This window comes from Sycon ciliatum, chromosome 2 (genome assembly GCF_964019385.1).
Source record: "Sycon ciliatum chromosome 2, ocSycCili1.1, whole genome shotgun sequence".
NCBI lineage: Eukaryota > Metazoa > Porifera > Calcarea > Leucosolenida > Sycettidae > Sycon > Sycon ciliatum.
Genome location: NC_088644.1, coordinates 22119166 through 22147165, shown reverse-complemented (window position 1 = coordinate 22147165; position 28000 = coordinate 22119166). Strand labels below are relative to the sequence as shown.

The 28000-nt window shown below is 47.8% G+C and overlaps 2 protein-coding genes across 2 annotated transcripts in view; one reads left to right on the top strand and one right to left on the bottom strand.

Annotated features, from left to right (window-relative positions):
• Nucleotides 1-217: 217 nt before the first annotated feature.
• LOC135809227 (rho GTPase-activating protein 4-like) lies at nt 218-26313 on the top strand (the record flags this gene model as incomplete). The annotated part of the gene is given in 23 exon segments (XM_065322523.1): nt 218-526; nt 757-955; nt 1457-1622; nt 3521-3583; nt 3713-3844; nt 4015-4143; nt 4943-5164; nt 5413-5514; nt 5804-5981; nt 6406-6506; nt 9089-9167; nt 9565-9589; nt 10277-10376; nt 11335-11395; nt 11732-11809; nt 18029-18166; nt 18596-18701; nt 20236-20519; nt 20842-21060; nt 21716-21882; nt 22952-22990; nt 23791-23989; nt 24516-26313. Coding segments are annotated over 23 exon segments (3267 nt in total). The 3' UTR covers nt 24947-26313.
• Nucleotides 26314-27037: 724 nt separating this feature from the next.
• LOC135809228 (telomerase Cajal body protein 1-like) overlaps nt 27038-28000 on the bottom strand; it is a 12722-nt gene continuing 11759 nt past the window's right edge. Inside the window, exon 11 of the mRNA XM_065322524.1 lies at nt 27038-27652. Coding sequence (XP_065178596.1) covers nt 27424-27652 — 229 coding nt within the window. The 3' untranslated portion in view covers nt 27038-27423. The remainder of the gene's footprint in view (nt 27653-28000) is intronic.

Below are 28000 nucleotides of genomic sequence, written 5' to 3'. Positions count from 1 at the left end.
AATATTCATTAGTAGATCTACATCATAGTCTACATACACAGATGACATGTCTACAGTCTCTGTCATTGCACACGATATGCATGTGCATGATGTGGTCCTTCACTCCTTCAACTTCAAGAGTCCTTGTGCCAGTTGTGGGTCTGGACTAGTGACTCGACTGGAGTCACATGCTCTGATCTCGTACTCGGGAGGCAGCATGCTATCGACGAGTAGATTGTACATGTATCGTCTAGCCTTTTGATCGCTACTTCGAGTCTTCGAGTTTAGTCCCTGTGTGACTCGGTCTCGGGCCAGTCTACATGTATGTGAGCGTTCTACGCATTTGCTGGAGGAGGGTAGTAGCGGTATCTTGGCGGCCGTGGACTGGTGGTGGTGGTGGTGGTAGCGTTCATATGTTGTTTTGATTTCTCACTAACCTGCCGTCGAGTTGGTGAGGGAGGTCCTGCGAGCCTGCTCTACCACTGGTGTGTGGTAAGCATGGCGTCGACGAAACGTGATGTAGCCGAGCTGGAGGCCATGACTGGAAGTACGTCTGTTTGTTTCTTTCGCTGCTGCTATCTGTTGTATACGTTGGAGGTAGCTTGGCTGCTGAGAATAGTTTCTAAAGACCACCGACCGCTGCACTGCTGCTGCGTTTCAGCAAGCCTATAGAGGAGCAAGGTGTCCAGAGATATTTTCCTGTTCCTGGCTTCATGGTGATATGTACGTCTCTCTCCCTGCCTATTTGTTTATCTGTGTGTGTGTGCTTCGCTGCAGAGCTGAAGCGACAGTTCGACTCGCACCTTTTCTGCCTGGACCAGAAGGCTACGAACAAGTTGGAGATACTGCAAGAGTGGCACGAGTACCTGCGAAAACGCGTGGAGCTCGAGGGTGATTATAACAAGAAATTAGAAAGCTGCAGCGATCGCTTTCTGGAACGTGTGACGAGATTGCGAAGTTCTACGTCAACGAAGGGGTTAGTGCTATTTTCTTGTGTGATTTTTGCAACTACCCAATCATTCAAGCTAGCCCCTGGCCTGCTGCTCGAACTCAAGATATCCCCAAACATATCATGTACAGGAGATGCTTCAGTTCTTGCGTAGTCCCCCCACCTTTGCCTAGTTGGTCAGGAAGGTCGTGCCTTGTCCGTTTCCTGACCTGCCAACGGCAATTGCATTTTGTTATTCTGCTAATGATCGTGCCCATTTGCCACATAATAGTACCATACTGCGGTGGAGCTTGTTCGCTTGGCGTGCTCGCTCCTGCCTAGCTGTTTGACGGCAGCGCGATAGCGACTGTGCTTTGGAACATGCTCATGGATTGTTCTTGCCATATCTGACTCAGAATGTCTGTTCACTTTTTGTTGTTGTTGTTACTGTGTTCTGTGATATGAGTGTTTGCATGTATTGTTGCTGGCTGTGCATGTTGCATTGTATGATTTGTGTCTGTTCTGTCTCCGTCATGCGTGTGATTGCAGTGTGGCCCCAACACCATCCTCAACCACCAGTGACTTGCTGTATGGCATGCTAGCGGAAGCTAAAGCCCTCGCTGGACGGCGTGCGCACTATTCAGATCAGCTGAACAACGACGTTTTGAGTCGAATCGACATGCTTATCAAGGACACCAACCTCATCGCAAAGAAGGTACGCAGCGGGAGTTGCTGCTGCTTTCTCTGGCATTGTTGAGAACAGAAGTGGCCAGCGAAATGTTGGCTTTGGGGTTTCTGTAAAGAATCGGTTTTATCGCACAGCGGGTATATTTTCTTTTTTAGTTTGTGATCAGGCCAGAATGGTGCGGTACGACTCGTTCTCGTACTAGTTCGGTTTTGCCTCATGCACCAAGCATACACCACCTTACACCATACGTCGTGTACGTCATGAACGCTCTGGCGAGTAGTGGTGATCGTTACCGTCGCTATGCGTGACGATAGGGCGATGTTGTTCGGTTGGTGTCGCTTTTCTTGTTTGTTACGTGTGCGACTCGGTAATTCATTGTCGTTCTGGTAGCATGTCTGCATGATCTATGGAAGTAAGTTAGTTTAGACACACTCGTGAGCTCACAACTTGTCCTAACCATAACCATAATCGTATGCATATCATTGAGTAAGACACCAGCTCACTGTGACTTGCTTCTCAACTCAACTACGGAAAAAGCATGTCCACAAACCAATGTTAGTCAAAACCGTGTTTAGGAGCATGGAAGGCGTATTTGTCTACACCAGAAGTCCACTTTTACAGGATGCTCTCGAGTAGGAGAAAACAGACTTTACCATAAAAGCGTGGTGTCCAGTCACTGCTTCTGAACAAAGCTGCTGTGCTGCTGCTGCTGTCAGGAAGCTGGTAGAGGATGCTGCTGCTGCGGCACACGTCCTTGCTGGGTATTGTCTTGTAATATCGCACGGCAGCAAACTCATTCTGATCATCTTCTCTTTGCGCATGATATGCGTAGCTATGTTGAGCCATCTGTTCCTCTCGGATAGGAAGGTGTGTGCAAGTTGGCAACAGCGGCATGCGTGTGTTGACACGCCGAATATGTAGGAACTATGTGCGGACACCATTAATTTTGATGACTGCGAAACAAGCATTGGTCCTCGCTTGTTTTGCATTAAATTGTAGATAGTGTGCTCCTGTGTGTACACTGTGTGCACCGTCAGGGCAGTCATGCAATAACGTTATCTGTGTCTGTGTGTGTGTGTGTGCACGTGTGTGTGTGCGTGCACATTTGTGTATGTGCGTGTATACATGTGTGTGTGTACGTGTGTGTGCATGTGTGTGTACGTGCAAGTGTGGGCACGTGTGTGTGTGTGTGCACCGGCGTGTGTGTGTGTGTATGTGTGTGTGTGTGCGCACGTGTGTTTGTGCACCGGCGTGTGTGTGTGTGTGTGTGTGTGTGTGTGTGTGTGTGTGTGTGTGTGTGTGTGTGTGTCTATGCAAAGTACGCATATATATATATATACAAATATTACACAGCAATGAATCAAAAACGTCTCATTCCGCTGTAACTCCGAGTTTCGTGTCAGAACACTTCATCAGACAGCATATGACCAAGACTAACAATCGCTAGAATATATATATACGGAGAAGGGGAGAAGGGGGCAAAAGTGATGGAGGTACATTTCAGTAGCGCGAGGAAAAGGGATGACAAAATCAGCGTGATTATAAGAGGAAAAAGATGTTGAGAGTATAGAGCATAGCCAGGGTAGAGAAACAGCGCGACTTTCTGGTAACACATCAATACAGATTTGTGCTGCATTGTTACATATCAAATTGTGACCTAGGGTGGTAAAAATGTTGATGGGGATTGTGTTGTGGGAATCACTCACGCCAGGCAAGGGGGTGACTACCACACCCGCCAAGGCATCGGAAAACCGGCGACAGAAGCCAAGATCCGCCAAAAACGCGTGAGCCATGAGCCCTGGTGAGTGCTCACCATTCCCGCGCCCCGCATATATATATATATGTGTGTGTGTGTGTGTGTGTGTGTGTGTGTGTGTTTGTATGCTTGCGCGTGTGCGTGCGCATGCATTTTTCGACATGCTCAGGTGAGAGAAATTGGAATCGGTATGCACGAAGACATGATGCGGTCCCATCGTGATTTGACAGAGGTAAGCACACGCATGACATGTCCACTATCACTGCCATTGTATTATTTCCTCTTATAGTCTGCTTAGACCCCTGCTATTGTCTCTAATCTACACCGCTGCTGTGCGGCGTAATCTTCGCTCTGTTCTTAGGCAGCCAGGGCGTACCATGCTGCGTTTTCCACGATGTCTGAGTCTCAAGCCAAGCTGGTCAAGTTGCAGGCGCGAAGTGCGAAGGGCAAGAAATCGGCCACAAGTGAGAAGGACAAGAAGAAGGAAATGAAGGTCAGAGTGACTTCTTGGACGTGATTCTCTTGCTGGCAAGAAGTAGTCTTCTGCTGCACCTGTTGCGAAGAATAGTTTTAAAACATTTGCTAAGCGGCAAGGAATCCAGGGTTTTTATCGGCCCGTGCGTTCTGGATGATGCGTGTGTTTATTTTCTGTTTTTCCTCCAGTTGATCACAACAATGATGGCTAACAAGCGAGACGTCATCAAGGCGCGGAACCAGTACATTCTGCATCTGAAAGGTGCAAACGTGCACACGCAGCGATACTTCTCCAAAGGTCTATTTGAGCTATTTGAGGTATGTTGGAGTGTCCAGAGGTTTCACCTAGAGCTCGGGGAGAGGGAATTGGACACTTATGACTTATGTGTTCTGAGAGCTGCTTCTCTGCCTTGTCGATTAACGCATGTGCACAAAAAGCATCACTGCAAGCCGTCGCATTGATTACTCTCATCTACCTTGATGCTCTTGACTACATGAACGTGATCCTCTCTCTAGTCTTAGCTAAAGAAGCCATGCATGCCCCGAAATCACTCTGTGGCTGCATAGTCTGACATGCCACTGTTCCAATAACCTTGCAAACTGTGTACTTGTCTGCATGTACACTTAGGTGTGATCTTGTGCTACGTACCGTTGTGTGACAGTCATGAGGTACATGTATGTGTAGTAGGCTGTAGGCAGGTGCTGGGCAAGATGCAAGTGTTAACTCCATTCCGCGTAATTTATACTTTTATAAACATCCAGGAGACGTGGAACGAATAGATCTAACCACCATGCATGCCTGTACAAATGTTGGTCATCTTGTCCGTGTCCAAAGCACCTTGTCAGGTGAGGTGCCGGTAGTACTGTAAGAAGTCACCGTGACTGGTGTGTCACATTGCATGCCGATTCAGTGTTCATACTAAATGACTGATGTTGTTCAAAGTTCATCCTTGTGGCCCGCGGCGTCTGATTTTACTACATCACAGTGTCTTGGATTTGTTGTGCTTTGCTTGCTCATGACCTGCATTTGTGTGTGTGTGTATGTGCGTGTGTATGTGTGTGTATGTGTGTGCGTGTGTGTGTTTGTGCTCGTGTGTTTGTGCTTGTATGCGTTCAGTATGCTGATTATGACTTCCAATGGTCAGTCAGTAAGATCTACAGTGTGCAGAGTGAAGCAGAGATAGGCATGAGTGTGGTGGCACGGGAGGCCGCTGACTCCGGTATCAAGCAGTGTCAAAAACTGGATACCAAGCAGGATCTGCAGCGCTTCATGCAGGACTTCGGCAACTACTTTTACCCACCGCCCGAGTTTCAATTTATACCGGCCAAGAAGGAGGAGGTAGGTGATATCATAGAAGTCTTGATTGGCACACGATGTGCTGGGTATGGCTGATGTCCTGTGCACTTGATATACAAGTAGATGGTATAATTGCTGTGGAAGCCTTGTGCCTTGTGTCTTGTGCCTTGTGCCTTGTGCCTTGGTCTTGGGACCTGGGGATCTTCTCAGAATATGTTATGTGTTTGATCTCTTCTGTTCTTGACCGCGTGTGTGTGTGTATGAATTCTTTGTTTTTGATGCAATTTCAGCCTCAGCATCTCACGGTCATTGACGGTATATTTGAGGAGATGAACAAGGAGCGAGCGCAGCTGTTCGAGAAACTCAGTCGTCTGCACCTGTCTGTTGAAGAGGTAATCGCCCAACTCTGCACCTAAGGCTTGTGAAAGTTCATTCACTGCTTGTCATAGACGATATCATTATGCTCCTTCTATTTGCAAGCCACGTTAGACCAAGTTCCTGTGTATGCTATGTTAGTCCAAGGTCCTGTGTATGCTGCAGGCGTCATGTGTAGAACTCACCTATCTAAGGATTGCGTCTTCGATTTGGGTGACTTGATACGAACTTTGTTGCAATTTGCCATTGCTGATACTGAGGCATACTTTACTGAGTGTACTATCAAACCTATGTTTGTGTCTGCAGGAAACCAAGACACTAGAATGTGTGGAGAAGAATGTCGCCAATGTACAATCCTTGATCTTTGACAGTGGCAAAGCGAAGCAGCCAACAGGCAGCCTGTCTGCAGCTGATGTCGCAGCAAATGCATCGACTGAGCCTGAGGAAGATCCCGGACCCCCGCCGCCTGACGTACAGAGGAAAGGTGAGGTGATTTGAATGTCTTTGGCGAGCACGCACCAGCTTCTTCAATGTCAAGGTTCTGGTTCTCAGCAGGCGGCGCAGGGTAATGCCCGACATCGCAGTTATTTGTGTATGTGCCATGTCTGTATTGACTGTGGGAATCGACCACATGGCACCGTTGTGGAGTTACATGCGATATGAATTCAGACATGCGATATTGTGTAAACTGTTGTTGTTGTTGTTGTTGTTGTTGTTGTTGTTGTTGTTGTTGTTGTTGTTGTTGTTGTTGTTGTTGTTGTTGTTGTTGTTGTTGTTGTTGTTGTTGTTGTTGTTGTTGTTGTTGTTGTTGTTGTTGTTGTTGTTGTTGTTGTTGTTGTTGTTGTTGTTGTTGTTGTTGTTGTTGTTGTTGTTGTTGTTGTTGTTGTTGTTGTTGTTGTTGTCTGCAGCCTCGACCAATCCATCGGGTCACTCTCGGTCTACCAGTGTTGGCAATGTGAAGAGTGGTATCATGAATGAACGCAAAGAGCACATGGACTTTCTATACAGTGTAAGTTGACGCTACAGCAAAACCACCGCTGTCTTGAACGACCCGGCACTGCAGTCCGAGACCTCTTGTCTTTAGCGACCACTGCAACAAGAGACCTCTGTCTTTAGCTACATCTGTCTTGAACGACCACTACAGTCCGAGACCGCTGTCTTCAGCGACCACTGCGATTAGAGACCTCTGTCTTTAGCGACCACTGCAACAAGAGACCACTGTCTTTAGCGACCACTGCAACAACGGACGCTGCATTTGGCAACTTCTGCAGTAAGAGAGCGGTGTCTTTAACGACCACTGCAGTAAGAGACTGCTGTCTTTGGAGACTACCCAACTCAGATACTGTAGCCTGCCCCGGTGCACACTTTGATCTGTGTAGAAACACTATCTGTGTATAAAGTCCACCTTTTCTCTGCATCGTTTAAGATGGATGATTTGCCTGTAGCTCAGCCTTGAATAACTAATACTGGTTGGACAATGTGTGTAGATTTAAATGGCCATTCCTAAACCTTGCGGGAAGTTGATCCAATCTCACTGTGCTGCACATTGCGCGAAATCGCGCATCTATGAGCGACATCCACATAAACTGCTGGGACCATGGTTGTGTACTCGAATCTCATTCTGAGCACCCTTTTTTCTTCCTTTTTTCAGCCGTTTTTTGCAAAAAGTCCTCGAGCTCGATTTTTTTTGATCGATCGTTCTTCAAGGAAAGACGAGTGGACAACCGATCAACAGGGCCGAGGACGAATGCGTCTGGTTGGAGTTCTTGCGTGGCACAGGATGACCAGACACACATATAGATACATTGCGACGATCTAATCTGCACAGTGTTTCCTAATACCGCACGCACGACGGTAAGTACAATTCATGTGATTTCAAATTGTTTGTGATCTACAACGTCGCGAGCAGGAAGGAAATACAGCAACAGCACGACAACCGTTATACCAGGCAGTAACCAACAGTCACCTCCGTCACATTCTCCAGATCAGAAGGCAAGTGAGGCAGTGAACATGAAGAAATAAAGTATGAAAGAATGAAAAGTGAATAATTCAAAAATCTCAGAAACGTTGAACGTAAAAAACACTGAGAACAAGAAAAGTGACTTACTTCGATGGCAAAAGACAAAGCGAATGTTCCTCGTATGGACCTGGCTCTTGCGGAATCAGCCACACTGTGGAACCATGTGTTTGATTCCACAAGGGATGGCTACCTGCTCCTCACCAACCAGCCTCCACGACGGTGGTAAAGTCGCCAAAAATACGAAAGTTGAACATTTTGTGCATGCATGCAATAGAAAATTTGTGCTGAGTATTGTCGAGTGGCCATTCGCACAGGACAAAGCCGTTGCGCAAGCTGTGACCCTGAAATTTCGTCCATTGGTAGCGAGGGTAACCCTGAGCTGGAAAGTGTAAGGGATGGCATGCTACACTCCCCCGCATACGCTTGACAGCACGATTTGAGGCGTGGAGTAGTAATATACCAGTATCTTACTACCCCTTGATACCTGATGCATGGACGTCGTCATCTTCATCCCGCAGATCGAAAATGTACAGGTGTCGCGTGATTTCGCGCAATGGCACTCTTCATGCAATACGTACAGCTACCCCACCGCACTCCCCAAACGAGATTACCAATTCCCGTCACCTTCAGGCGATTCTGTAGAAAACGATTTTTGCCTCATGTTGTTGGGCTTCTTCAGGTGGCTCATGTTTAACCCTTTACCATCCGACCAAAATTCCCCAGCAGTCCCAAATGCAATAATTCTCACCTTATTCTGAGAATATCTTCGGTTCTAATCAACCAATTTTCACAATCTTGGGCATTCTGGAAAGCTCTCCACGAGCTGCGTACATTGAGCTCAAACAGGACACTGCCAAGACCACATAGCAAGCGCCAGGGAGCTTCAAATACACCCCATCGCTGGATATACGAGGAAATTCTCTCCTCGCCAGCCATTTCTCGCTCCTTCATCGTAAACTTTCCAATTTTTTTTGCTTGAGTTCCTTTTCATGCTGCCCACGTGCTCAAAGCATGCCAAAGTGACTCAGCATGTCAGGAGAGGGGAAAATCCCCGCTCAAGGTCAGTCACTCGGAAAGAAATTCGACTTTTGCCGTAGCTGAAATGTCGAGCGAAATATCTTTGGAATGCGACATCACAGCTCTTTACCGATTGATGCAATGGAAAGCTGGGCTCTTCGGCTTCTTCCTAGATATTTAGTTCTTTACATTCCGACAAGAATCGATCGAGTTACGAGTGTATGCATGTCCATCGATCTCTAGAGATCGATTCAAGTACACACGGATGGTAAAGGGTTAAAAGAGATGTCTTTGTTAGGTTCAACTGACGACCATGTCTAACGTTATACATGATACTTTCTGGGATCAAATAACCGCGTCTGGTTTTGTGAAGAACTATGCAGCCAAAATTGTGCCCATGGCTCTACAGTATAAACAAGACAATGTCATGCTTTTTTTTAGCAAAGACAATGAATCAGCAGCGTGTAGCTGATTGCGTCTGGCCTGCAAACAACAGTACAGTGACCGGATGATTGGTGTATTTGGTGTATTTGACTGCTTCTTTGAATTGGCAGGTGCTGCAAAGGATATCAAGCAACAAAACGTGCCTTGACAAGTGGGACTCGCAGCATACGTTAATGGATAATACACTCGGTAGGTTAGCTCTACTGCTTGCACATGCATGCGTGTCCATTGACTTTCGCTTCAAAACGTGCCCAGTTCGAACAAATGATGACCATCCCCTGTGATTTCTTTCTAGTTAACAACACGGATGGGCGTTGAAATCTGTGGATATGAAAGCACACATGTGTAGAGTACATTGCACGTGTGGTACACCGATACGTTGCCTAAATTTGGCTGCACTGTACATTGACCTGATCTAAACTGATATACTAAGATGTCAGTCTGAGCTTTCAAAGTACATGTAGGTCTGTTTGATTAGATAAATAATTTGCTTTGGCCAGTTTTCGGAGTAGGCAGGCAGGCAGGCATGACGAGGGGGTCATTAGGGGCAACAACTTTTTTCTGCGTGTTTTCTGTTTGTTCACAGCAAACTTGACGGAGCAGGATGTCTAGTAAGTGTCATGGGTCCCCACAATGGTTTGTTCACCTTAGCGCTTACCGCTAGCCTTGTCTGTGAGAAAGGCGTGTGCTTTTCTGTGATACATGCTGATACTTGTCCCAGCAGCCTTTGTAATGTCGCAGGAAGCGTGATATTCGAAGTCTAAAGAAAATCTGTGTTGAAAAACGGTCTCAGCTTGGATGACTGCTGCACAATAACTCAGTGGTGGAGTATCACTGGCCAATTGCGAAGGTCCCTGGTTCGAGTTCTGGAGGTGATGACTGTTTCTTTTAAAATATGTCCCGTTTCACCTCCTTCAACTGATGAATACTGTAATGTCGTTCATTAAAGCCGGACTTATTCCTGTAGAAGCCGATGTCCGGGCTAGGCTTCCATTCACATCAGGCTTTTATTCAAACCAGGTATTTCTATGTGTGTCAACACTAAAACCAGGCTTATGTGGCGACAGTGTATCTTGAAAACCAGGCTTGCATTCAAAACAGGCTTCTATGAGACAGGCTTCTATGAGACAGGCTTCTATGAAACAGGCTTCTATGAGACAGGCTTCTATGAGACAGGCTTCAATGAAACAGGCTTCTATGAGACAGGCTTCAGTACAAGACACTATGGTACATGCAGTACTAACAGTACGTTATCGGCATTAACTATTAACTGAGGTTTGTTTGGTGTGCCTTCACAGTAAACTGACGCAAATTGAAGTTCAACAGACCCTTGGCGTGGCAAGGGCAACGAGACCTCTGCCAAAGCTATTCGGTGGAAGTGTCGATGAGTACTGCCTAGTGAGTTGCAGTGCATTGTCTTCTTTGCCCTCACCTATCAATCTTCTTTAGAGTTCTATCTGATTTGTGCAGACACACAGACACGCACACACGTACACACACACACACACGTACACATACGCACACACACACACACATACACACATACACACACATCTACATGAGTACATACATACATACACATGTGCACACACATCTTACGCACACAGACAAGCAGACACGGCATCACGGGCATCAAACCATTGTTGAAATGACCGGCAAATTTATCCACCACACCTGGCATGTACAAGGCATGTAATAAAGAGTGTCAATCTCACATACATGTACACTCTTCGAGTGTGTGGCGAGATGCACCTACTTTGAAGTAGCGTGTGCATCTATCATACTACTAGGTGTTAGCCTGGTGCTTCTCTAGTCAGCATTGTCATAATGCTGGGCATTGCCAGCAGCAGGCGGTATTGCCAGCAGCCGGTATTGCCAGCAGCAGGCGGTATTGCCAGCAGCAGGCGGTATTGCCAGCAGCAGGCGGTATTGCCAGCAGCAGGCGGTATTGCCAGCAGCAGGTATTGTCAGCAGCAGGTATTGCCAGCAGCAGGCGGTATTGCCAGCAGCAGGTATTGCCAGCAGCAGGTATTGCCAGCAGCAGGCGGTATTGCCAGCAGCAGGCGGTATTGCCAGCAGCAGGCGGTGTTGCCAGCAGCAGGCGGTGTTGCCAGCAGCAGGCGGTGTTGCCAGCAGCAGGCGGTGTTGCCAGCAGCAGGCGGTATTGCCAGCAGCAGGCGGTATTGCCAGCAGCAGGCGGTATTGCCAGCAGCAGGCGGTATTGCCAGCAGCAGGCGGTATTGCCAGCAGCAGGCGGTATTGCCATTCTTAGCTAGCAGAGCAATGAGTACATGTACTGTGTTGGATTGTATTGCATTGGACTGTACTGCATTGGATTGTATTGCTTGTGCTACAGGCAAGCGGTGATCCTGTGCCTCTGGTGGTTCGTAGTTGCTGTAAACACATTAATATACATGGTAAGCAGCACTGATTGCCCCTCCGTGTTGTCATCCTGTGCTTTGTTTGGCGACTTGTAAGTGTACCGTTGAATCTACGTTTGTGTCGAACAAAGGGCTGCTGCACGATGACCGGGAGATGCTGTTGGTGATGTGTTCCGTGTGCATGCGTGCGTGTGCACATACGTGTGTGCACGGGTGTGTGTGTGTGTGTGTGTGTGTATTGGACCACATGGAGTTGAACTTGGTTAGTTGGCACTTGTACAAAATCCATACATGACAGTTGTGTCCGCAGATTGAGTACAGCGGCACAGTGTATATTTGCCCATCGGTTCTTTTGTTTGTTCTACTGCACAGGGTACAAGACGGAAGGTGTATTTCGAGTGCCTGGTCCGGCAAACGAAATTGATGAGCTAAAGCAGAAATTTGAGCAAGGTTAGTATACTGTGCGGAGTATGGCCGTATAGAGGTATACTCTGCGGAGTATGGTCGTATAGAGGTATACTCTGCGGAGTATGGCCGTATAGAGGTATACTCTGCGGAGTATGGCCGTATAGAGGTGGTCCATGTAACATAGTAATATACTAATAGTACAGTTGTGTTAGGTGAACTCCGACTCAAAGCGAATACTGGGCACCAAAGTGACAAAGTCGTCATCATCCACAGGCCTTGGTGCCCTGGAAGTTGTATGGTTGCTGCTGGCCGTGTAGGCGTGCGCGTTGCTTTGCAGGTTGGATCGGGTTTCACCCTACACATGTAGTAGTCCGCAAAGCTGCACCATACCGTGATGGCGACTATACTAGTACAGTGTCATGTAGATCACCCGTATGCTTACACACAGCATGAGAGTCTTATGACTCCGCCGGAAAATGGCTCTGAACGGGAATTGCCACGCATTCAACTTGAAGACTCTCTTTCTAAATCTTTACTGAACCTTCAGAGCGCTCGTTCGTAGCAAAGGGTTTGTTTATAGTAGAAGGATTCTACTAGTATTCGACTACTGGACTATTCTGCTTATGAACTAAAAAACTTGAAAAAGCTGAAGAAATGGGAAGAGAAGAGGGGTTTTAAAGAGTACAGAAAGGAGGTGGTAAGAAAGGTCAATCAACTAGAAATCAACTAGAAATCAACTAGAAATCAACTAGAAATCAACTAGAAATCAACTAGAAATCAACTAGAAATCAACTAGAAATCAACTAGAAATCAACTAGAAGAATAGACTAAGACTACATGTATGTAGGTGGAAGAATAGCAAGGTGATATCAGCAGCAACCATAAACGCTGTGAGCGGCAGCGAATGAGAGTGTACAAACGGAGAGGGACACGGTACCTGCGGTGGAGAGGAGATGGCCTGTCACACCAGACACAGGGACAGATGTGCCGGAATGAAGCAGACACAAGTGAAACACTAGAACCGGTGCCAACAAGAGCGCGGTATTTCGTATCTTGGAGAAGAATCTCAACGTAGACAGATGGAAAGCAGCAGATGACGCCTGAACATGAGTAACAGGACACGTACAGAAGTAGGAGAGCGTCCACCAACAGTACAACAACAGGTACAATGATCACAAGCAGTACGAGTCGGCACCGGCGAGCTAGAACTACTACACTACTAGTATTGACTCTGAGACTGGAGCTTGCCGAGCAGTTCCGCCAATCAATAGCAATCAATAGTGGTTTCCCGACTGGAGCTTGCCGAGCAGCGCCGCCAATCAATAGCAATCAATAGTGGTTTCCCGACTGGAGCTTGCCGAGCAGCGCCGCCAACCAATAGCAATCAGTAGCGGTTTCCCGACTGGAGCTTGCCGAGCAGCGCCGCCAATCAATAGCGGTTTCCCGACTGGAGCTTGCCGAGCAGCAGCGCCGCCAATCAATAGCGGTTTCCCGACTGGAGCTTGCCTAGCAGCAGCGCCGCCAATCAATAGCGGTTTCCCGACTGGAGCTTGCCGAGCAGCAGCGCCGCCAATCAATAGCGGTTTCCCGGCTGGAGCTTGCCGTGCAGCACCGCCAATCAATAGCGGTTTCCCGACTGGAGCTTGCCGAGCAGCGCCGCCAATCAATAGCGGTTTCCCGACTGACGAGCGCCAAGTGTAGATTGGTGACAGTCGTGACGGAAGTGGGAAGGATCTCCACAAGTGAAGCATCCGTGATCACGCGAGCCAGCGTGAAACCCGCGGCCTGGGCCGTTGTGTGGAAACGTGTTGCGATTCCAGCCGACAGGAGATCGAGCTGGGTCAGACACAGGTGCGCTTCAATGAAAGACTCCATCACGAACAATACCACCGGCGTTTGAAGGACCGTGACGACGGCCGCGTGGAGCTAGAGTATGGCCATCAACCTTGACATTGCCCCAAAAGGGCTTCCCTTTCTTCCTTGACCTTAGGAGCGCCAGCCAACCCTGCACCCATTGTTTGCAGGGATGCAGGACGAGTTCCTGGACCCATCTCTGTCTTATTGGTAACGCTTCGTCATCTAGTGCTAGCTTGCCAAAGGGCTTCATCCATTTCTTCCTTGCCCTGAGGAGCGGCAGCCAACCCTGCACCCATTGTTTGCAGGGATGCAGGACGAGTTCCTGGACCCATCTCGCGTGGAGCTAGAGTATGGCCATCAACCTTGACATTGCCCCAAAGGGCTTCCCTTTCTTCCTTGACCTTAGGAGCGCCAGCCAACCCTGCACCCATTGTTTGCAGGGATGCAGGACGAGTTCCTTGACCCATCTCTGTCTTATTGGTAACGCTTCGTCATCTAGTGCTAGCTTGCCAAAGGGCTTCATCCATTTCTTCCTTGCCCTGAGGAGCGGCAGCCAACCCTGCACCCATTGTTTGCAGGGATGCAGGACGAGTTCCTGGACCCATCTCGCGTGGAGCTAGAGTATGGCCATCAACCTTGACATTGCCCCAAAGGGCTTCTCTTTCTTCCTTGACCTTAGGAGCGCCAGCCAACCCTGCACCCATTGTTTGCAGGGATGCAGGACGAGTTCCTGGACCCATCTCTGTCTTATTGGTAACGCTTCGTCATCTAGTGCTAGCTTGCCAAAGGGCTTCATCCATTTCTTCCTTGCCCTGAGGAGCGGCAGCCAACCCTGCACCCATTGTTTGCAGGGATGCAGGACGAGTTCCTGGACCCATCTCGCGTGGAGCTAGAGTATGGCCATCAACCTTGACATCGCCCCAAAGGGCTTCTCTTTCTTCCTTGACCTTAGGAGCGCCAGCCAACCCTGCACCCATTGTTTGCAGGGATGCAGGACGAGTTCCTGGACCCATCTCTGTCTTATTGGTAACGCTTCGTCATCTAGTGCTAGCTTGCCAAAGGGCTTCATCCATTTCTTCCTTGCCCTGAGGAGCGGCAGCCAACCCTGCACCCATTGTTTGCAGGGATGCAGGACGAGTTCCTGGACCCATCTCTGTCTTATTGGTAACGCTTCGTCATCCAGCTGCTTGACCAAGCGTACACTTGTACTTCTTCTGATCTCCCCACCACGACACAGCTGACAGGAAACGGCATGTTTTGCGTCGTGTTCAGCACAAAGTCATCCATGGCCAGCAATCGAGGACATCTGAGAGTTGTAATTTTTGTACTCCTCCGAGGTGTGATTTTTGGCGTGCTGGGCCAAGCACAAGGAAGCCATCTGCAAAAAAACTGCAGAAAATGGTTGTTGTTTGATCCTTTGGTGTAATCTTTGTTTCTAGTCGAAGCTAGTTTCTGTTTGGAGCAGAAACGCTGAAATTGACTATTTTCTGCATGTACTCATACATGTACTCATGTACTCAGGCATGCAGTCTCACTCGTATTTTAGCTCTTTTTCTGGAATGGATGCTGCTCTGCGCCCCTTGGTGAACATTTCCTGCGCTCGTGGAGCAGCTGAAAAGGACCACTGGTATGTCTGGTTCCTGGTTTGAAAGTGGAGAGTCGACTTTTGTGCCTTGAAAAAGGAGTAGAGAGCGATAGAGGTACGTCTGTTGCTTATTTTTGAGTGCTCCTCGTACATTTTTGATCGTGATAGAAATTCTCAGACCAAAGTCAGACCAAAGTCAGCGCGATGATGGTCGTACAGTTTTCTTGTGGATTTTTTAGTTGTTTCATCTCGTATCTATGTCAGTATCGTGATGGTGAAGTGGAGAGGGTGATTTTCTTCCTCTAGGCTTCGTTCGGCCGACTTTGCTTCGTCCTCGTTGAAAAGTGATCCTGAAAAAAAGGTCGATTCGAAAAATTATGTTGATTATCAATGTACGTGATGACATGCCATTGCTGGCTATGCATGGAAATAGTGGATGTGATCTTTACATATATGTCCACGCCCACCTTCTTCCCGCTGGAGCTGGGTGTTGAAAGCTTCGTTTGGAAGAAGTTTGTAGATAACCTGTGAACCCGCTCAGAAGATATTGCGCGTCGGATGGACGGTGATACCTTCAGGACTGACTTGACCACATCGACTAGCTCAATCGGCAGCTCAATCGGCAGCTCAATGGTTACTTGAGCATACTTGCCCTTCCTAGCAACACCCTCGCAGAGAAAGGTCGAAACAGTGCTATCGGGTGGGAAGAACGTTGCACCAGGTGCAAGGTCTGGATATGTTCGCCTTCTACCCTTAGACTTGGTTTGCAAGCCTTTCTCCATGCCATCGCTAACAAACGTTTTGGGAAATGTAGAGGAGAACATTATAAAGGCTAGCTGGCTGGTAGTAAGTAATTTTTTTAAACCTTGGAGGGATACCGTACTCACGCGATTAGTGCCCCTGGGGCACTATTTTTTAATGTCCATCACAGATGGGGCAGTATTCAAGAGAGGGCAATATTTTTTCATTGCTGGTACATTCGCGTCATATAGCATAAAACAAAGAAAACAGGGCCTAAAGTGTACTGTAAACGCTCATGACTCCACAGAAACGGGAACAAGACCTGCGATTTTGTTCCTGAAAACACCAGTGCAAAGCAATGGCCAAGAACATTAGCAAAAGAACACCAAACTTGCACATGGCCTTGGTTACAAGACGGGGGGGGGGGGGGCCCTATTCAAGAGAGGGCTTTATTTTTCACTGGCTCTTGGAGACTAGGGCACTATTCGAGATAGGGCACTATTCAAGAGAGGGCTCTAATCGCGCAAGTACGGTAAGTGATACTGGGTGGAGGAAGGGAGGAGGTTTTATAGCAAGAAAACATGTTCTGCTTCGTCATGATTACCACGTTCAGCTAGCAGGTGATGAGGGTGGATCAGTCGAGAACAAGTTTAAACAAGCATCTGCAAGACAATGACCAATGCCAACTGGTCAGACGTCTGTAGATGATGCAACAGCTGCTTAACAGTTTGAGACAACACCGCCGTGCACGTTCGTTCCCACCCTACTCTATGGCAAACGACACTTCGTCCATCATCTCGGTATGCATGCGTTTGCATTTTCTTCATCACAAGGTGAGCGAAATACCTGCAAAACCGCTTGAGACAATGCCGCCATGCACGTTCGTTCACAACCTACTCCATGGCAAACGACGGCTCGCCCATCATCTCGGTACCGTATTTTTCGGAGTATAGTGCGCACCTTTGTATAACGCGCACCCCCAATCTTCATTGGGGGTGCGCACTTTAATCTTCATTGAAGTACATGCATCTCGTATTCGGAGCATAGTGCGCACCTGCGATTTAGGGCCTAAAATAGCACATCTAAAGTGCGCACTATACTCCGGAAAATACGGTATGCATGCGTTTGCATTTTCTCCATCGCGAGGTGTGCGCCCGTCGTCTCGGTATGCATGTGTTAGCATTTTCTTGATCACGAGACGAGCGAAATACCCACAAACCGCTGAGACAATGTCGCAATGCACGTTCGTTCTCATGACTTTGATATACTAGTACCTCCCAGACAAGAGCGCCAATTACCTCCATACTTGCAGATCGTGAACAGATCTATTCAGCGTAGATCTACACACTTGAGCGTACATCACTGCTCGGTGGTGCATCGCATCATTCATTCATTAAGTTCAGATGTATCGCAGGTGATCATATTGGCGTCTTCTTCTTAGCACAGTTACATGATTGTACCTCTCTTCGAGTGCGGCCGTGCAAGTGATCGTCTTCTTCGCAGTAGCGCTACCTCTCTTTGAGTGCCGTGCAAGTGATCGTCTTCTTCGCAGTGGCGCTTCCTCTCTTCAATCAATGCCGGCTAACCTGTTGCTTTGCTTCTCGCAGAGTAGCAGGTTTACCGAGGTGATGGATTCTAACATGTTGCTTTGCTTTGCTCCAGTCACGCAGAGTAGCAGGTTTACCGAGGTGATGGATTCTAACATGTTGCTTTGCTTCAGTCACGCAGAGTAGCAGGTTTACAGCGATGATGGATTGCTTTGCTCGTGGAGTAGCAGATTTGGTGATAATGGAATTGCAGGTTCGCTGTGATACATCAGACAGAAAACAGAGTTTGTTACACACGCACACACACAGTTTAACAAAGGTGAAGAAAACAGAGTTGTATCATTGTTACACTTTCCAAAGTTATCGTCATACGTGTACGCTGCACCCCCCCCCCCCCCCTCCCTTTGGCTAGAACCCTGAGCTGTCTATGCATTAAACACATTGCATGCTGTGTGCACCCTGAGAGAAAAGTCATCTGTATACATGTATACGTAGCAGTGTTCTGCTGTTTTGTGTGCTGATTTGCGGCAGGTATTGACCCGTTGATTGACAATGATCTCGTTGATGTGCATGCTGTCGCTAGTCTTCTCAAGCAGTACTTCCGTGACTTGACAGAGTCTATGTTCCCCGCGTCAATGTACCACTCGCTTATTGCTGTGCATCCGGGAGGTAAGTGGACTGATGCCACCGTGCTGTCGACCATTCCACTTCTTTGTAGGCTTGCATGTTGTCCCTGTACTTGCACTACATCCCAGTTGCAATGTACATGTACATTGCAACTGGGATGTAGTGAACAGCCACTGGAAATGCACAACTTAACTTGGACGGCCTTTTTCGATCGATGGTGAGGTTTCTCATTGTGTATCGGAGCAACTGGTTTCGATATTGGGCATGTGTATATCACCAGTGTACATGTCTTACTATAGTGCTAGGTGCATTGATATGGAATTCATTGCTGTTACACTGCCTGCATGAGCGGGATTTGCCTGTTCGTTTGGGCCTACGACGTTAATGTGCGTATTCTGGAGAACAACCCATTACCTGCACATGACTGCGTTTCTTTATTGCTGCTGCTGTGCCGCTCTCCTTATCTGCTAGCTGGAGATGAGAATCGCCGAATGATTGACGAGGTCAGACGATTAGTACACAGCCTGCCCGTGAACAGACAACATCTGCTGCAGTTTCTATTCAAGTTTCTAGAAGAGTGAGTTCTCTTGTTCATTCTCCAAATTACTAACAAGGGCACAGTTTTCCTGGATACGTATTCGGCACGATGCCATAAACTACAGTGTGTACACATACGAAAGGGAATGGGAACAAGTTGGCTGCTAAACTCCACCTCTATGGGACTCGATGCTGAGTCTCTAAAGGAGGCATAGCCGTACAGGGAAGTATCAGTTGGGGTCAAAGACTTGTGACGCTCTGCGCATTGTGGCTTCATGAACAAAATGTGCGTTATTCCGGTAGCTATGCTGAAGACGTTACTTCAGTAACGTCTGACGCTAGCCAGGGTCCACACAGCTTTAATTTCGAATTTGTTTGTTTGTGTCACGCCTGGCGCTATCCCGTATCTGTCCCGTACCGTACCGTACCATCAAACACAGCTGGCCACAAACAGCTGGCCACAATATTCAAATAGGGCTTTCAAATGCAAGATCATAACGTGAAGCAACTTGGAAGAATGAGTATGAATGCGAAGTGTATTGGGGAATGGATGTAGGGCGATAGCGCGGGTTCGAATCCCAGGTTATGCCTAAAAAAATAGGAGAATTGAAAGCTGGCCACAAACAGCTGGCCACAATATTCAAATAGGGCTTTCAAATGCAAGATCATAACGTGAAGCAACTTGGAAGAATGAGTATGAATGCGAAGTGTCTTGGGGAATGCATGTAGGGCGATAACGCGGGTTCGAATCCCAGGTTATGCCTAAAAAAATAGGAGAATTGAAAGCTGGCCACAAACAGCTGGCCACAATATTCGAATAGGGCTTTCAAATGCAAGATCATAACGTGAAGCAACTTGGAAGAATGAGTATGAATGCGAAGTGTATTGGGGAATGCATGTAGGGCGATAGCGCGGGTTCGAATCCCAGGTTATGCCTTAAAAAAATAGGAGAATTGAAAAATGTATAACATCCCTATGCTTTTTTTGCCTAGGTCATCAAGGTGATAGACGGTGTTGTATTACCCTCGACCGTATCTGTCCCGTACAGTACCGTACCGTACCATCAAAGACGGCTGGCTGGCCACAAACAGCTGGCCACAATATTCAAATAGGGCTTTCAAATGCAAGATCATAACGTGAAGCAACTTGGAAGAATTAGTATGTATGCGAAGTGTATCGGGGGATGCATGCAGGGCGATAGTGCGGGTTCTAATCCCAGGTTATGTCTTAAAAAAAAATAGGAGAAATGAAAAAATTATAACATCCCTATGCTTTTTTTGCCTAGGTCATCAAGGCAAAAAAGCATAGCGTAGGGCCCTGAGCTTCCAAGCTCTCTCGTTTTGTAGTGACTGCTTGGCACCATGCATACCATTATACGTGTAACTTGATGCAGCACTTGGCCCTGGATGTGTCCCGCTTTCCTATGAGCTGGGTCAAACTTCTCTGGTCTTCGACTTCAGCATGCGCCAGTCTGCGAATATTCAGATTCCAACATCCCTGCCCTTTGGGATGATTTTCGGTATGAGTGGACACTTAACCTCATCTTGACTGTGTGCTTTTGTTGTTCTCCTCAGCTTTTCCGTATTTTGTGAACACACAAAGATGACGGGTAGTAATATTGCGCTGGTCTTTGGGCCCACGCTGATCGGCAACCCGCCCATGGATCCTCAGATCATGGCGCAGGGCATGCCGCTGGTCAACCGCACCTGCTTGTTCATGCTGGACAATCGGCTGGAGATCTTTGGCGACCCGGTGGTTGATGATGTCAATGACGGTGGTGGTAGTGGTGGTGGCAAGGCTAGTGCGCCACCTGCACCTGCAGCACCTGATTATGAAATTGACTATCCAGTACCGCCAGGTAAAGCAACAGTACCCATAGGTGGTTTAGGTTGTTAATTTTCTTAAAAGAACTTTAATATAAGGTTCACACTCTAGCTCAGAGATATTTTCTTGCATTTCACTGAGAACTAGAGAGAGCGAAAGCGATGGTGGGGCCTACTACAGCCTTGATGCAAAGGAAACATAGGCTGACTTTGGGAGTAGCGTGGAGCACTTATGTAACATTAATGTATGCCCATAGGCACTCAAAGAGTGTGGGAGAAAGGTGACGTTGAACACCACATGCATGCACATTAATGCCATGTGTGTATGCTGTGCTTTTCGTTGTGTGCGTTCGGCAGCGGACGAGCCTAAGGCCGACGTGCCGCCGGAACCGACGTCGCCAACATACGCGGTGCCAGAGTCGTCTGATGGCGCTGCTACGTATGACACCATGGAGAACCAGGGACCAGAGTTCTACGAGGAGCAATACGCAGCAGCTTATCAGAAAATCTCTGGTGGCGCCAACGAGGAGATGGTCGAGCCCGACTCCGACTCGGAGACTGATGGAGAGCTAGAGGGTAGGTTCAGCGATGGTGATGATGATGATAGTAATAATAATGATGTCATTGAACTCTGGAGAATTGCACGCCAGAGCTGGAAACTGTCGTCCTGCTCAGTGAAAACTGATTGTGTGAGACAAGCTTGCCCCTGCACCAGTTCACATAATCAGTGTTCGCAAGTCTGGGGCGCAGCGAGAAGCATGTACAGTAAGACCTGCCAAGGCGACCACCTGTCATAGAAGACCACCTGTCATAGAAGACCACCTGTCATAGAAGACCACCTGTCATAGAAGACCACCTGTCATAGAAGACCACCTGTCATAGAAGACCACTCAAACCAGGATCAAGGGATGCTATTTCCAGTCAAATGATCCTGGATAAAGAGACAACCCGGAAACAGAGACCATGTTTTGAAGGTCCCTTGAGCGATCGTCTTAGACAGGTTTCACTGTACCTGATTCACACGATTGTATTTCATTGAGCAGCAGCAGCACTGTAGCATGTTCGCCACTGCAGGAGTGTACGGTATGAGGTTTATACAAGTGATGGTGTGAACTCTTCTTGCTGCTTTACCTGATGAATGGCTGGCACTCATTCAACTCGCAGGCACTGCCGTGTTTCTTTTGCTGACAATATTCTGCGCACATGTTCTGTGTTTCGTTATCCGGATTAGATCAGCGCTTGGTGCATGCACTGCACGACTACGATGCACGCAATGAGAAGGAGCTGAGCTTCAAACGCGGCGAGACGATCGAGGTCTTCCAGTTGACTGCTGATGGCAACTGGTGGGATGCGGTGATAGGTGATTCACGCGGTTATATTCCGGCAAGTTATGTCAAGGTGAGTCACCATACCTACTTCCAAGTAGTCAAAACCAATAACGTTAAGACATTATCATTTAAATCATTCTTTTTAAAAACCTTCATTGTTCGTTGTGTTTGAGAAAGTATTTTTTTTTCTCCCATACATACCAGCAATACGTGTTCACTAGCGTGTAGAAGATTGTGATGCTCTTCGTCTCCTCAAGACTTATGGACTGACTCTTTATGAAGTTTTTACAAAAACGCAGCATTACAAAGTTGCTAATGCTCATAGTAGATCTACACACCCTCCATCTTCTACGGGGACGCTCCCACATGAGTACCGGGATTGGGCGGATTAAATGCGAGCGAGCAACACCCAAACTGTTTCATAGCATTATATTAGCAGTACAACACTGGTTCGTGCTCATGACTCATGTATCGTGTCGGGGTACTCTTAGTACCATAAAACCAGTCAAGGGGACTACTCAGTCTCTGACAAGGCAACCACCTGAACCAGGACTAATTAATTGGATGAAAGGAGCCATGTCAGACTACATGTGCCCAAAGATAGTATTGTGTATACCACACTATTGTCAATTTTCTGACACTGTACCAGTGACTGCTGGACATTCTACATTGTAACCCGCACCTGTATGCGTGTGTGTGTGTGTGTGTGTGTGTGTGTATGTGTGTGTGTATGCGTGTATGCGTGTGTGTGTGTGTGTGTGTGTGTGTGTGTGTGTGTGTGTGTGTGTGTGTGTGTGTGTGAAGAAAAGAAAAAAAAATGGAAAAATGAAAAATAGGGATTCACTGGCCAGAAAAAGTCACTTCAAACAGCTGTGTGGTGGATACCAGGCTAAAAATAGTGGCGGTCAATTCGTCAGCCTTGCAAGCTGTTGAATGGTGTAATCCCAGCACAAGTTGCTATGTCTAAAACATAGCTGTTCGCTATCATCGCTCCCGCGATGGGCATGTCTGAGGTCTGAGGTCTGAGGTGTGTGTGTGTGTACATGTGTGTGCATATGTGTGTGCATATGTGTGTGCATATGTGTGTGCATATGTGCATTGCACTGCTGTGTTTGTTTTGTGTTGTGTGACGGTTGCAGGAGCTGACTAACACAGCTATGCCACAGAGCAGCCAGACAGTAAGTGACACAGCCCTTATCAGCCTCATGATACCACACACTACAACTTGGTACTTCTAAGCACGCTATTGACCTATGCTGTATTCAGTACTATGCAGGCTACTACCCGTACACACACACTTTGAAATAGAGCACAGCATGCTAGCAGTTGGCATAAGTAAGAGTTTTTTTTTAAGGTACAGTGTTACTTTGAAAATAAAGTCAGATCACATCACAGTGTAACGTAATCGGACGCGTTTCCAAAGTAACCATGCCATGTGCATCAATACACTGATGTAACGTTATGCTGCACCCTTCTGTAAGGTTTAATGTGAATATGAGTTCATGTGGTACGTAAAACAATAGTTACATGTGAGCCCGTGTGTTCTAACTTAGCACTCAGGCTGTAGAATAGGAGACACAGTTGTTCGAAGTGTAGCAGCTACATGTGTATGCAGAATACCAAGTGCTGTCCCCCACATGGTTCAGGAGGGCACAGAAGCATTCACCATGCAGTCATCAATAGAGCCTGGTGCACAATGAGCTAATACTACGTGTGGAATGCAACAATGCGTAACCGGGTACTCCCCGTAATCCCGAATCACATACATGTTGGTGGGGAAAGGCCACAAATATGGCATTTGAATTGATGGCACCTTTTCCACTGATACATGTAACAACAAAAGAGTAGTAATATTTCCACTAAAACTCGCCCAAAGGGTGCCCAGTAGACCGAAGTGCCCTTAGCTAGGGTATCCGGATAGCCGAGGTCTGAGTATATGAGTATAACCGGTGTATGTACATGTGCACGCCCTGTGCAGGATTCTGTGGACCTCTCGGCTAGCCAGTCAACGCTGGAGACATCGCAGACAACGGTATTTGAACGCAGCCATTCCCAGACCAGTCAAACACAGCTAGCGCCTACAGCCGCCGGATTGCTCACCTTACCAGAAGACGATGAGATGAAGAATCGCGGTGGCAGTGGACCTGCATCAGCACCGCATGACATGGATCATCTAGGTGAGTCTCCTACACTATGATCCACTCATACACTACTTTCATCATCATGTTTAATACTGGTATGAAGTTATTCGTGTGTAATATCACTTACGTACAATGGAAGGCTTAGAGTCATTAAACGTATGTCTGTTTTACTCGTACAGTGCCCTGGTGAAACTACGGTAGAACTCCCCTTATCCGGGCAGGTTGGGACTGGGCACGGCCCGTAACTCTAAACATACATACTTATCGTAAGCAAGAAAACAACTTCTTACTTACACCAATAGTGTTGGGGGAGTTTTTCGTTGAAAAGCCGATTTTTGTGACTGTAGATGGGTCAGAAAGGTGCCCTGCCCGGTAGACGCACGTGCGCCTGGATTAGGGACGTCCGGATTTAAAGGGGAGTTTTACTGTACTCATTTTCTTCCCACGGTCAAAATCTCGTTGTGTACCGGTATGTCATTCCAGGTCTGTGTGTGTGTGTGTGTGTGTGTGTGTGTGTGTGTGTGTGTGCGCGCACGTGTGTGTGTATGTTTATGATGCACAGGTGAGCCACAAGATGAGGAGAATAGACGGCGCAGTACAGGCGAGTACGGTTCTCATGCGTCACACCAGTTGACTGTCCAGCCGCAGACGTCAGAACCTGCCACACCCAGCTCTAGCGGCAATGTATCCACATTCGGACCCGGATCATCAGCGTCACTGGACCGTGTTTCGGCCAAGGTAGGAATGTTCGGTAGCCAGGGGCAAGGCTCTTCTTCATCCCGTCCACCGCCAGTGCGTGCCAAGCCCGGCAAGCTGAAAGCCAGTAACTTCGAGCAGCTGCAAGGTGTGATCGGTGGCGGACCACCCATGGGTATGGCTCCAAGGCCGCGACCAGGAGCACCGCCGGGTACAGCTGCCGTTCCCGAGGAGAACGTACCCGCTCCAACGCGGCCAGCGCCAGTCCAGGGTCAACGGCGTCCAATGCGCCATTAGCTGCTGCTGCTGGCTGAGATCTAGGTGGAATTCTGAGTTTCTGATCATCACCTCGACAGCCTGGCCTGAGGCAGGCATACATGTGAGCGGCAGCAGCGGCGGTGGGACTTTGGCCTGACAATAGTCTCTGTAAAAGTGGATGGGCAACAGCGTCAGCATCATCGGTGTCATCAACAACTATTTTATTTTTTAGTCAACACGAATGTGTGTGTGTGAGAGAGAGAGATAGCCGGACATGTCCCATTCAACGAACTATATTGCATTTCCGAAGCAGGACAGGAGAACGCGCGCGCGCGTGTATGTGTGGCAAGCTCAGCAGTGCAATATTCCTGACAAACCGCACCATCAGCAGGTGACCACCACCGGTAGCTGGCTTGGCTTGTTCTGAGACACGACCACTGTCATTAGCACTGTCATTAGCATGGCAACAGCTGAAGGTGGCTACACCTGCATGCTCAGCATCAGCACTCCAACCAGCATTGACGAATAAGCATGTGTGTACGTGTGTGTGTGTGCGCGCACACGTGTATGCGTATGTATGCGTATGCGTGTGTGTGTGTTGTCCAAGCACATTGACATTGTCCAAGTCAACTTCACCACCAATGCCAGTCAGTCCTGTAACAGCAACATATGTACATACCCACCTGTATTCTACACTGTTCCATAGTCAATGCTCATGTTTATGTACAATGCAAACGTATGTGTACATGCTAGCGTGTCGCATTTCAGTTCATTCCCATGAATTCACATTTACTGCCCCCCCCCCTCCCCTTCCCTTTCCACCCCCTTCTCATATCGCTAGATTATTGGAGATAAACTTGACGCTGTTGCTGCTGCCGCTGTTGCTGCTGACAGAGAAAGAGCTAGAACACATGATATGCCAGATTACCCCCTCTGCTGCAGCCAATCGCCACTGTCAATATCCACAATTACCCAGGTCCAGGCAGCAGGGGCCATTTGCATCATTATTTTCTTCTCCCGTTTAGCTACTACGTCATTCTATCACTGCAGTTTGAATACTTTCTGCAGGGCATGCGGATGCCAGAGAAACACAGTGCCCGTCACCATCAGCTACTCCTCCTTTGCTTCTGCTGTTTCCTACTACTAACTTCTGCCTACTCTTTGGCACTGCGTTGCTGCCCTGCCCGACCCCAAGAAGCCATCAGTGAGTGATGACATGATGGCATCTTCTCAACGTCTTCAGAGTTTTATGCTTTCCTTGATCGTTGGCTTTGCATTTATACCGTGCGTATATGCTAGTTGTTCTCATTTCTATTCGTTGCCATAACCGGAATGCATTCAGCAGGGCCCTGGTGCTGGTCCGTGCCTTACAGTTTCTAATAATCCGAGCATTGTTTTCTAACCGACTTGCTGGTGTTGCTGTTGGTGTTACTGTTGTGCATGCTTGTAGTGCAGTGACGCATGGAATGTTTGGCTGTTGTTATACGTTACAGGGGCAGTCACGTGACAAGAAGTGCTGTGGTATGTTGTTTACTATTTTTCCTTCCGATCCCATGGATAACGTGGCCCAAAACTCCAGAAGGGGAGAAATTCACAAGATAATGGACGCAGCTTACAGTCCATTCAGAAAAAAATGAACTTCTAGCTTTTGGCCATAAATGGGTCAAACGTTGAGTTTTTTTAGAATTTTTTTCTGCAATCCTCTATGGAATCCTCTTCCAATTATGTTTCTGAAGTTTTTTTCTCCAAAAAGCAAGCCATAACAAGAATAGGATTTCGGTCAGGTTTTGCCCCCAAAGCATTGAATTGAGAAAAACCATAAAAATCCAGGCCGTTTGACCCCGTCTGCAACAGTGCATTGTGCGGTTCGAACCCCAGTTCAGGTACCCTTTTTCAAATTTCAAATTTCGCAGCACTGCACTGTGTACGATTAAATCACGAAAAATCGCCAAATACGGGAGCTCGCCAGAGCCAGAGCCCATCTTTTTATGAATGGACTGTAGGTGTAACAGGTGTGGTGATCAATGCCGTAGCCGTCCGTCCGGATATGCATGGCAATGATAGCACTCAATGCCGTAGCCGTCCGCATGTGCATGGCAATGATAGCACAGCCATGTTGTGGCAGAATGATGAAGATAAAACAATCTTCTATCATGGATTGATAGGGTATGTATTCTAGCAAGAATAACATGGCGGGGAATTGCACCATGTGTCTAATGGACGCGGAGCATGTGCTAACAAAAGAATTGCACCCGGCAGACCTAGAATTTGAATCTCTTGCCTTTGTTGCAATGATGGTGGTGGGGAACACACGATTGCAGCAGTAAGGAGATGTACACTCAACATGTCATGGGCGTACTCACCTGTACACTATGTGTTCGAATCACATCTGCGCAGTAACAGATCAAGAAAACTACGATAGAGGGGTGGATCACATCACATGTAAGCTCCACATTCCACACGGCATCCTAAACAGAAAACACGGCTTCAGTTGCTTTGGCAGTGGATGCAGCTGCCTACGTCAGTTCAGACTCGGCTGAGCTCCCGGTGGTGGCAGCGAGCGACCAGATACGTAGGGAGTTATCACGCTGTGGCGGTGGCGGCTGTGGCTGTGGAGACCGTGACTTCGCTGCAGAATGGCCGTCACAATCGCTATCACTGTCACTGCTGGAGTATTCGGCTCCGGGACTGGCAAACTTCCGCTGTCCTGATGTAGTAGCAACAAGGGGCAGAGAAGGATGCAATCTGTATAGCAGAAGAGAACACATTGATAGGGAAAGAGAGATGACCATTGGGTATTGCATGCACAGCTCAACAGTTTTTAAATGAAGGTTGGTTGCTCCTACGTGGAACACACGCTTCCTGCTGAACTTGACACTTGACTGACTCACGACTACCATCCAGCGCACACGAGGAGCATGTCAAACCTTCCATTCGGCAAACCTGCAAGAAAGCACCGTTCCCTCAGGCCTGCGCAGTGCCCAGTGTTTCGGGGAATTCACCCGTCATCAGTTGAGCTTGAGTAGGCTGAAGAAGTTAGTGCCTGAAGAACACCACTTATATAGTGCTCTCTAGGCCAAACCACCACCAGGG